Source organism: Chiloscyllium plagiosum, chromosome 11 (genome assembly GCF_004010195.1).
Source record: "Chiloscyllium plagiosum isolate BGI_BamShark_2017 chromosome 11, ASM401019v2, whole genome shotgun sequence".
NCBI classification, from domain to species: Eukaryota; Metazoa; Chordata; class Chondrichthyes; order Orectolobiformes; family Hemiscylliidae; genus Chiloscyllium; species Chiloscyllium plagiosum.
In genome coordinates, this window is record NC_057720.1 from 61,740,478 (window position 1) to 61,752,555 (window position 12,078).

Below are 12,078 nucleotides of genomic sequence, written 5' to 3' on the forward strand. Positions count from 1 at the left end.
TATTTTAAAACAAATAGAATTATGATCCCTGGCCCCAAAGTGCTCCCCCACTGACACCTCAGTCACCTGCCCTGCCTTATTTCCCACGAGTAGGTCAAGTTTTGCACCTTCTCTAGTAGGTACATCCACATACTGAATCAGAAATTTTTCTTGTACACACTTAGCAAATTCCTCTCCATCTAAACTTAATACTTTGGCAGTCCCAGTCTATGTTTGGAAAGTTAAAATCCCTTAACCTAACTACCCTATTATTCTTACAGATAGTTGAGATCTCCTTATAAGTTTGTTTCTCAATTTCTCTCTGACTATTAGGGGGTCTATAATACAATCCCAATAAGATGATCATCCCTTTCTTATTTCTCAGTTCCACCCAAATTACTTCCCTGGATGTATTTCCAGGAATATCCTCCCTCAGCACAGCTGTAATGCTATCTCTTATCAAAAACGCCACTCCCCCTCCTCTCTTGCCTCCCTTTCTATCCTTCCTGTAGCATTTGTATCCTGGAACATTAAGCTGCCAGTCTGCCATGTTTCTGTAATTGCTATGATATCCCAATACCGTGTACCTCACCATGCCCTGCCTTTCCTGTCAGGCCCCTTGCATTGAAATAAGTGCCGTTTAATTTATTAGTCCTACCTTGTCCCTGCCTGCCCTGACTGTTTGACTCACTTCTGTTCTCAGCTGTATCAGTGTCAGATTGATCTCTTTCCTCACTATCTCCCTGGGTCCCACCCCCCCCACCTTACTAGTTTAAATCCTCCCAAGCAACTCCAGCAAATCTCCATGCCAGTTCATTAGTCTCTTTCCAATTTAGGTGCAATCCGTCCTTCTTCTACAGGTCACTCCTACCCCAAAAGAGATTCCAATGATCCAAAAATGTGAATCCTTCTCCCATACATCAGCTCCTCAGCCATGCATTCATCTGCTCTATTCTCCTATTCCTACCCTCACTAGGTCGTAGCACCGGGAGTAATCCAGATATTACTACTCTCGAGGACCTCCTTTTTAAATTCCTGCCTAACTCTCTGTAATCTCCCTTCAGAATCTCAACCTTTTCCCTTCCTGTGTTGTTGGTTCCAATGTGGACAATGACCTCTTGCTGGCCCCTCTCCCCCATGAGAACAATCTTCACCCTCTCTGAGACATCCTTGATCCTGGCACCAGGGAAGCAACACACCATTCTGATTTTTCGCTGATGGCCACGGAAACGTCTGTCTGTGCCTCGGACTAGAGGGTCCCCTAACACAATTGATCTCTTGGAACCCGATGTACCCCTCATTGCATTAGAGCCAGTCTCCATACCAGAAACTTGGCTCTTTGTGCAACATTCCCCTGAGAATTCTTCACCCCCTTCATTTTCCAAAACAGCATACCTGTTTGAAATGGTATATCCACAGAAGGCCCCTTCCTATAACTGCCATCCATCACATGCTGTTGCAAATTCTTCATTGCTTCTAACTGTCTCTCTAACCGATCCATTCGATCTGATAAGATTCGCATCCAACAGCATTTATGGTAGATATAATCCACAGTAACCCTTAACCTCTCTTTAAACTCCCACATCTGACAAGAAGTACATATCACTTTATTAAAGACCATTTTTGCTCCTTCACAATCTACAGACCCAGAAAATAACACCATCTTATTGCTCTACAAAACACTGCCCCAGGTTAAATTAACTTCCCTAATATTGATTGGAACCCCCTTAAGTTCAAATAGTTTGGATGGAGCAGTTTTTTTCAGGTGGGTCCAGGAAGGGTTCCTGATGCTATATGTAGATAGGCCAACTAGAGGGGAGGCCATATTGGATTTGGTGCTTGACATCGAAGCAGGCCAGCTGTCAGATCTCTCGGTAGGAGAGGATTTCGATGATAGTGATCAGATGTTCTCAGGGACATGCACAACAGAAATGTGAAGGCTGTTTAGGGAGCACTTGCTGATAGAGCTGGACAGGTTTGTCCCACTGAGGCAAGGAAGGAATGGTAGGGTGAAGAAGCCTTGGATGACAAGGGATATAGACATCTAGTCAAGAGGAAGAAGGAAGCTTACTTAGGTTGAGGAAGCATGGATCAAACTGGGTTCTAAAGGGTTACAAGATAACCACGAAGGAACGGAAGAATGGACTTCGGAGAGCTAGAAGGGGGCATGAAAAAGCTTTAGTGGGTAGGATTAAGGAAAATCCTAAGGCATTCTACACTCCTAGTAGGAACAAGAGGATGGTCAAAGTGAGGGTAGGGCCGATCAGGGATAGTGGACGGAACTTGTGCCTGGAGTTTGAGGAAGTAGGAGAGGTCCTAAATGAATATTTGTTTCAGTATTCACTACTGAGAGGCACCTTTTCATTTGTGAGGGTGGCGTGAAACACACTGATATGTTAGAACATGTCGATGTGAGGCAGGAGGATGTGCTGAAAGATTTGAAAAACATAAGGATAGATAAATCCCCTGGGTCAGACAGGAAATACCCTATGTTACTACAGGAAGCAAGGGAAGAGATTGCTGCACTGTGGCATTCATCTTTGTGCCCACTGGAGTAGTGCCAGTTGATTGGAGGGTGGCAAATGTTATTTCCTTGTTCAACAAAGGGACTAGGGATAATCCTGGGAATTACCGACTAGTCAGTCTTACGTGGGCAAAGTATTTGACAGGATTCTGAGAGACAGGATTTATGATTACTTGGAAAACCATAGTTTTATTAGAGATAGTCAGCATAGCTTTGTGAGGGGAAGGTCATGCCTCACAAACCTTACTGAATTCTTTGAGGATGTGACAAAACACATTGATGAAGTTAGAGCAGTGGATATGGTGTACATGGATTTTAGCAAGATGTTTGATAAGGTTCCCCACGGTAGGCTCACTCACAAAGTAAGGAGGCATGGGAAACAGTGAAATCTGGCTGTCTGATATAGAATTAGCTGGTCCATAGAAGACAAAGGGTGGTAGTAGATGAAAAGTATTCAGCCTGGAGCTCGGTGACCATTGGTGTTTTGCAGGGATCTGTTCTGGGAACTCTGCTCTTTGTGATTTTTGTTTTAAAAAATATATGCTTTTATTAAAAAAGGGAAATACAAAATGAAACAATTCAAATCAATATTAAAAAACAAACCTGCTAATTACATAATAATAACTAAGCCAATAAAGATAAATCTTAATAATAATAATGATGATAATCATAACACAGCTCAGCAAAACAAAGCAATAGCCATCGATCATCGAACCCATACATATTCATATGTTCAAAGTTCCTCCCCTCTGGATACTAGATTCATAATATAGAATTGCCATGGCTAGATAAAAGCTCTTATTACTATGGTGGACAAATCTGTACCCAGGTAGTGCAAAAAGGGCTGCCATGTTTTATCGAAATTCTCAGTTTTATGGTGCATCATACTCGTAAGAAAGTCTGAAGGGGATGTGCTTCATGACTAGCTTACGCCAGGCCCCAGCTTCGGGGGATTTTCTGACACCCACCATAATAGAATGTTCTTTCTTGCCCAAAAAATGAGGATACTGAAAAGCCTTTTTTGTGTGCATCTAATGAAAGTGAATCAACAAAACCAAGAAGAAGAGATATCAGGTCCATCTCCACCTCCGTCCCCAAGGCCTTCTCTGTTTCGCATACCACAGCATTCCAATATGCCCGCAGTCTGTGGCAGGACCAAAAACAATGAGTAAGTGTGCCCATACTTACCTAACATTTAGGACACATTGGAGATTCTCCCATTTTAAATTTAGCGAGGCAGTCTGGGCCAGATGGACCCTGTGGAGAATCTTCAATTGTAAGGTGTGGGTCCTGTTGCAAATCGAAATCCTTTTTGCATTTTCCCAGATATCCTCCATATTTCAGAAGAGCTCTCAATGTCCAACTCCCTCTCCCATACCTTAAAGAGCCATTTGGTCTTGTCTGAGGGACTCTTTCCCAATAGATGATAAGCGTTGCTAACAGATAATGTACCCTTAGCACTCAACACCCTCTTCTCCATGTTGGACCTACGAGGATCAGTTTGACGTGTGGTCTGTTTTTGTTTGAAATTTCTAATTTGAAAGAAATGAAAGAGGGCAATTCATATTTCCCAGCACCACCTGGTCAAAGGACATCAATAGCTCCCCTTTGAGTAAGTTACCCAGGCAAGACCCGCCCTTAGCTGCTCATAGTTTAAACCCATAGTCCATCATCCCTGGCTGAAAGCCTGGCATACCAACCATGGATGTCAAAAATGATATTTTGGCAATATTGCCCTCACCTTGATGCATTGCTTTCTGCACCTTTACAGTATTCATGACTACTGGGCTATGGCAATATTCCTTAATTGTTCTCATTTTTTCCTCAGAACAGCAGGGTAACAAGGGGACATCTTGCCTGAAATGCTTCGATGTCCAACCAAAATGAGTGAGGGTTTCCCTGGGCGCCATCATTCACGTAAGATAGCAACGAGTTTAACTGAGAGTTTTTGATATCTGGGAATGCCCACTCGTCCCAGTCGACTTAATTTGGGGCCGCTTGTGCTACCAGATAAAAGAACTGCCCAGCTAGCTCAGCCGGTAGACCATGGGACTCTTAATTCCAGTGTCGTGGGTTAGTGCCCCATGTTGGGTGCACATTTGCGGCAGCACAGTGGCTCAGTGGTTCATTTTCAGCCTCGGGCAACTGTCTGTGTGAAGTTTGCACATTCTCCCAGTGTCTGTGTGGGTTTCCTCTGGGTGCTCCAGATTCCTCACACAGTCCAAAGATGTGCAGGCCAGGTGAATTGGCCATGCTAAATTGCCCGTAGTGTTACGTGCATTATTCAGAGGGAAATGGGTCTGGGTGGGTTACTCTTCGGAGGGTCAGTATGGACTGGTTGGGCCGAAGGGCCTGTTTCCACACTGTTGGTAATCTAATCTAAAAACCTGAATCAACCATTCAGTCTTCTAAATATTTGCTTAGTAAAAAGCAGAGGAAACATTCGCGTAGGATACAGCAGCCAGGGCAGAATGTTCATTTTAATGAGGGTTATCCGACCTAACTAAGAGATTGGAAGCGCCTCCCATCTATGAAGGTCCTGCTCGATTCTGTTGAATAAATGGGCAAAATTGGCTTTAAATAGCTGAACAAAAATGGGAGTAATTAATATACCTAAGTAGAGAAAGCCCTCCTGCGACCATCTAAAGGAGAACTGAGATCCACCCTCAGGATCAGGTACTCTCGAGAGACCACCCATGGGCATGGCCTCAGACTTTGCAAAATTGATCTTATAACCTGAGAAGCCACCAAATAGATTGATGCATTGTATCAGCTGTGGCACTGAGACTGTTGGGTTTGATAAGAAGACAAGAACATCATCTGCATGCATTGCGATTTTATGTGACTTTGGCCCCACTTCTGGAGCGGTTATATCAGGAGCCCAGCATATTGCCTCTGCCAGCAGTTTGATCACCAGTGTGAACAGCAATGGTGACAAGTGATTACCACTACAAATATTAAAATTGCTTGACTGTACACATTGGTGAGGAACACAGCAAGAAGATTACTATACAAAACCACCACCCACCTGATGAAGATCTCTTCCAGGCCAAACTGCTTCAAAGTATGAAAAAGATACTGCCACTCAACCCTGTCAAATGCCTTTACCACATCTAAGGAGATGACCAATCCCTGTACTGATCGTTGTTGACATACTTAGATCATGTTGAATTATCTCCTGACATTATCCATCGATCTATGACCTTTTATGAAGCCTGTCTTGTCCCCCTTAATGATGGAGGGCAGTATTGTTTCTAGCCTTAATGCCAGAATCTTGGATAGGATTTTGAAGACGACATTAGGAGTGAAATGGGTCTATAGGAAGCACAGTCCTCTGGGGCCTTCCCTTTTTAAAGAATGAGAGAGATGCTTGCCTCTCTTAGCCATGGCCTCCTCCCACCATCTCTGTGAGTCATTAAACATACTAAGCATTGGCCCTGACATTATACTTATAAATTCCTGACAGAACTCACTGGGAGGCCTTCCCATTCTGGAGCTTCCACACAGTCTCCTGCACCTCCTGCTCTGACAATGGGGCATTGAGGAGAGATTTTTGTTCAGGGGTCACTCCCAGAAAGTCCAAATTCTTAAAAAAAAAAGCATCCATCCTAACCCTCCCACTCTCGCAGCTTTCAGATTGGTATAATTCAGTGAGATTTTCGGAATGCTGCATTAATTCTTTTAAAATCGTAGCTCAAATTTCCAGTGTCTTCTCTGATCGAGGTAATGGCTGGGGTGGGGGGCACTCCTTTTCAAAGCAAGGTACACTCGGTCCTTTCCAGGCTTATCCACATGCTCGAACAACCTTTGACTTGCAAATGTAAGCGCCCTCTTGGCTGTCCGTGTGAGCATGGAGTTCATGTTGACCGAAGTGCCGTGATCCTCTGCAGTTTTAACCAACGAGGGCCTGTCAAAATATGCCTTTTTAGCTACTTTCAGATGCGTCGCGAGGAAGCGTTGCTGCTCACTCGTCTATCGCTTCTTACTGGCTGAATAGGAAATAACCAACCCCCTAGCATAGGCTTTAGCTGTTTCCCAAAGAATGGATGGGCTACCTGCTGAGCCTGAATTAATATATTGAAAAGCCCTGAACTCAGTAGAAAAGAATTCAATAAACTTGCTATCCTTGAGGATGAAGGGGTCCAGTCGCCAGTGCCTTGAGCCTACCACTGTATCCTTATTCTTAACCATTAAATACACTAGGATGTGATCAGAAATAGCCATTATGCCAATTGTACATGACATCTCCGAGCTCAGATGTGCTGCGGGAGTCAGAAAAAGATCAATCCTGGTATGGCATTTATGTGGGTTCGAAAAGAACATGAAGTCCCTGCCAGTAAGGGTGAAAGTGCCTCCAAACATCTACCAACCCCAACTCAGCACACAAATCCCTTAATTGTTTAGATCGCAAAGAAGATATCAGCGGCTCTTTGGGCAGTCTATCTACCATAGGGTCCATGAGACCATTGAAATCCCCTTCTACGATGACATAAGAACAAAGAAAATTACAGCACAGGAACAAGCCCTTCGGCCCTCCAAGCCTGCGCTGATCCAGATCCTCAATCAACCTGTTGCCTATTTTCTAAGGATCTGTATCCCTTTGCTCCCTGCCCATTCATGTATCTGTCTAGATATATCTTAAATTATGCTGTTGCTCCCACCCCTACCATCTCCGCTGGCAATGCATTCCAGGCACCTTCTGCATGTAGAACTTTCCACAAATATCTCCCTTAAACTTTTCCCCTCAGACTTTGAATTCATGACCCCTAGTAATTGAGTCCTCCACTCTGGAAAAAAGTTGCATGACCCCTAGTAATTGAGTCCTCCACTCTGGAAAAAAGTTGCCTGCTATCTACCCTGTCTACACCTCTCATGATTTTGTAGGACTCAATCAGGTCCCCCCTCAACCTCCTTCTTTTCAATGAAAATAATCCTAATCTACTCAACCTCTCCTCATAGCTAGCACCCTCTATACCAGGCTGGTGAACCTCCTCTGCACCCTCTCCAAAGTATCCACATCCTTTTGGTAATGAGGTGACCAGAACTGTTCACAGTATTCCAAATGTGGCTGAAGCAATGTCTTATACATAAGTTGAGATGCAAGGTTAACCAGTCTAGAAGGTGCATCTGTCAAGAATTTAAGGGGGTGGGCCGGGGGACAGGAAACATTTAAGATCCTGTATTCTTCCCCATGTATCAAAGCTTTAAGGATTACAAATCTCCCATGTGTATCTTTAATGCACTCTAATGCACTCTAAATGGGAGATTCTTTCTAACTAAAATAAGCCATCCCTCTACTCCTCAGATTGAAAGATGAAAAATGAACCCAGTCATACCCATTCTATTGCAGCTTCAAAAGCTCTGCATCATCTAAGTGTGTTTCTTGTAATAAGGCAGCATCCACCCTCTCCCTTTTGAGGCTGGAAAGTACCTTCTCCTTGACAGGTGAATGACACCCTTTAATATTCCAGGTTCACCACTTAAACACATTCTTAGCCATAACCTTCTATAGCACCATTTAGACTCCAGAGAGGAAGAAGCCGAACTACGGATTGCTGAGCTTGATTGCAAAATAATCCACAAAACCCAAAAACTACACCAGTTAAAATAACTACAGCCAACAAATCTACAAGACTTACAAAAAACTATATAGAGCAAAAACAGAAAATGGCCAAAGACACTCATTAGAGGAATTTATCCCCAATTCAACTGGGGTACCGACACAACCTACAACCCTACTAATCATCCCAACCGCCCTCTCAACTCCTACCAGCTAGGATCGCGCCACATACACTGACCATCCGGTTGAGACAAAAAATGCCCAAGAGCAGGGTTAGTACTATAGATAAGTAAACCAAAACTAAATATGTCACCCATCCCTTAACATAACTTAGAGATTAAAGATAAATACTCTATCTATCCCCGACATCATTTCACGCAACTTATTACCAAAAAGGAGACTGCACCAAGTCCTTTTTAAAGAAAAGCAAACCCGAAACAGCTCTGTCCTCTACGCCTATTCAGCCATTCGTCTTAAGTCAACATGTCACAAAGTTCGTTGCTTTCTCTGGTGAGTCAAACAAATGTCTGATGATGGAACCTCACCAGGACAGGGTGTGGACGTTGATCTGCACCTGGCTTTCATGCCACGATCTGGTGGGCTCTTTCAATTGTTATCCTTCCCTTCTCAACCTCCAAACTAAGGAATTCTGGGAACCACTTCTTGAAGAACTCCACTGGCCGCTTACCTTCTGTCCTCTCCGGTATGCCAACAACACGCAGGTTCTTTCTTCTGCCCCTGTTTTCAAGATTGTCGACCAGATCCAACAGACCATAGACCTGTCTTTCCAGGGCTTCAATCTGGCTCTTAGAGGAGTTAGAGTCTGGCTCTACCCCTGCAGCCTGGCGCTCGGGCTCATCGGTTCTTTCACCCAAGTCTTGCAGCATTGCAGGTAGGAGCCAGCTTCTCTTCGATTTTTTTTTTTTTTTGCTGGATCTGCTTCCCCAGGACCTCACGGGATTTGGCCAGCTCCTCAACCAGGATCTAGTGAGTAAGCAAGTCTGCTGCTTCAGAGGGCTGGGCTGTGGCCCTGGCCCTGGACGAGCTTCCTCCTTTGTTTGGTATTCTCCAGCTGCAAGGACAAAGATTTTTTTTCAGATTTCTGGCTCCTTTACTGTGCTTTTTCTCTCAGTAAAGTGTTTGAAATGGGTTCTGGCTCTATTGGATCGGTGTTGCGGCGCGGAGCCTAGCAAATACGATCCTAGCAGAACACACCATCTTGGATCCCCCCTTTGTGATTTTTATAAATGATTTGGATGAGGAAGTGGAATAGTGGGTTCATAAGTTTGCCAGTGACACAAAGGTTGGTGAAATAGTAGATGGTGTGGAGGGCGGTTGGAGGTTTCGACAGGATGCAGAACTGGACTGATAAGTGGCAGGTGGAGTTCAACTTGGAAAAGTGTGAAGTGATTCATTTTGGAAGATCAAATTTGAATACAGGGCTAAAGGCGGGATTCTTGGCAGTGTGGAGGAACAGAGGGATCTTGGGGTCCATGTCCATAAATCCCTCAAAATTGCCACCCAAGTTGAAGGGGTTGTTAGGAGGGTGTATGGTGTGTTGGCTTTCATTAGTAGGGGGATTGAGTTTATGAGCCGTGAGGTTATGCTGCAGTTCGATAAAGCCCTGGTTAGACCACCCTGGAATATTGTGTTCAGTTCTGGTCGCCTCATTATAGGAAGGATGGAGATGCTTTAGAGAGGGTGCAAAGGAGATTTACCAGGACTGGAGGGCGTGTCTTATGAAGTAAGGTTGAGGGGGCTAAGGCTTTTCTCATTGGAGCAAAGAAGGGTGAGAGGTGGCTTGATAAAGATGTACAAGATGATAAGAGGCATAGAGTGGGAGACTTTTTCCCAGGGCAGACAAGTGGGCATAATTTTAAGGTGATTGGAACAAGGTTTAGAGGAGATGTAAGAGGTCACTTCTTTACATAGAGATTGGTAGGTATGTGGAATGCACTGCCAGCAGTGGTAGTAGAGTCAGATACATTAGAGACACTTAAGCAACTGTCGGATAGGCACATGGATGATAGTACAGTAGAACCTGCATATCCGTGGATTCGGTTTCCACTGTTTCAGTTATCTGCGGTTTACCGCCGCCTGAAAATATTACATGGAACATTCCGGAAATAATTCCCGGAGCTGGCATGGAGGTAAAGTTCCCATTTAAATGATAGGATTCGTCACTATCCATGGTTTCAGCCATCTGTGGTAGGTTTTGGGATGGCAGTGGTGGGCGGGGGGGGGATGTGGTGGTGACACCTGTACAATGGAGGCTATGTACATTAGTTTGATCTTACAGTAGATTATAAGTCAGTACAACATCAAGGGCCAAAGGGCCTGTACTGTGCTGTACTGTTTTATGTTCTATTTCAACAAGTAACGAATGAACAATCGGATAAAAGAACAGCCTGGGAGCTGTGCAGCAGTCTGAACCCAGCAGGAGGGGAAAATATCACGTCACAAAGTGATTTTACAGATCAAAGAAATACATGTAGCAAGTATTCTGGTAATTCTTAATTTCATTTAATAAAGTATAAAGTTAGAGTAGATCAGCTAAGTAGTATAAAAAACGAAAGTCAAATTTTTAGTTTGTTATTTAATTACTATCTGGGTTCAATTAATTGATCAGATTCAGTGGATGAAGTTAAGTCAATAATTGTTTACTGAATAAAGGGCACCTATAGCAGGGGGATCTCCAGGGGGTTCCTCATGTGCATGAGTGTGGTCAGTGCCAGCACTAGAATGAATGAATGAATGAATGAATGAATAATTTTATTGTCATATATATTTGGGAAAATATAGCAAAAAGTGTTTTGTTGCTACAATTTGGATTTTGGATTACAAAATGAATGAAAATAAATTACTTAAACAGAGCTTCATCTTCAGTTCAATTGACAGAAGAATAAGAAATAATGTTCCACTTTACAGTCCTTCTTGTTAAGCACAGCAGCTCTGGGCTGGATCCATTGTAATGTATCCATGTGGTGGAGATTTGCTAATAGCATATTTCTCTTGTTTTGAGGCAAAAAATGATTTTTATCTCCATGGAACAGTTATTATTGCATGAGGGCTATAACAAAACTGGCAGTGAATCATTGCAAAACATCAAAGCACCTCAAAGTAGAGCTGAGTTATTCTAGGGACATCTTTATTAAAAAAAATAATGTGTACTCCTCATTCTGTAGGCATTTGATAAAAGCATCTGCAGGGATGAGCACTTGGCGGTTGCTTTCTTTCAACGTGGGATAACTTTGTACAAAAATGAAAAGTAAGTGCTTTGCTACTCTGTTTTAGAGTCAACCTGTAATACTTCCATTTCAAATCAAAGCCTGTCTGTAGATTCCAATGGCACTGCAGAGCAGCCAATTTGGAAAAGGTTGAATCATTTCTGTACAGTTTCAATAATGATTCAAAATTGTATTTCGAAACTATTCAAAAATACTATCAATGTGAGAATTGTAACAACTCACCACACTACTTGTACTTCAGTAGTTCTTGATCTCAATTCTATATGCATGCTAGAACTTGCAACTCAGAGTTTCTTAATGGAAATATTTATTTAGGGGAAAGGTTGTTTGTGTAATGCATTTTTGGAATTTAGCTTTCTCTCCCTGATGTTGCTTCATGTTCTGTGTTCAGGTATGAAGAGGCTTTGAGGGACTTTGTAGAAGCCTTTAATCGTCTGAGAGGGAATCAGTTGATTGACTACAACCAGTTGGGCCTCCGGTACAAGCTGAGCTCTTGTCAAGTAAGTCCATTTAAAGAGGCAATAAACAACATAGTTAGAGCCAAGTAGGAAACAATGGAGATCTTACTGCAAGAAGTGGCCTGAAGAAAGCTGGATTACACCTCTTCCCACCCTACCTCTTGCAAAAATGCCATCCCGTATTCCCAATTCCTCCGCCTCCGCCGTATCTGCTCCCAGGAGGAGCAGTTCCACCATAGAACACACCAGATGGCCTCCTTCTTTAGAGACCGCAATTTCCCTTCCCACGTGGTTAAAGATGCCCTCCAA

General features: G+C 43.3%; 1 protein-coding gene across 2 annotated transcripts in view; it reads left to right on the forward strand.

Annotated features, from left to right (window-relative positions):
* The window catches only part of ncf2 (neutrophil cytosolic factor 2), a 50,062-nt gene that overhangs the window by 8,166 nt on the left and 29,818 nt on the right, over positions 1-12,078 (forward strand). For both annotated transcript variants that reach the window (XM_043699516.1, XM_043699517.1), the window contains exons 2-3: positions 11,249-11,331; positions 11,703-11,811. In XM_043699516.1, the coding sequence (XP_043555451.1) occupies positions 11,249-11,331; positions 11,703-11,811 (192 nt within the window). The remainder of the gene's footprint in view (positions 1-11,248; positions 11,332-11,702; positions 11,812-12,078) is intronic.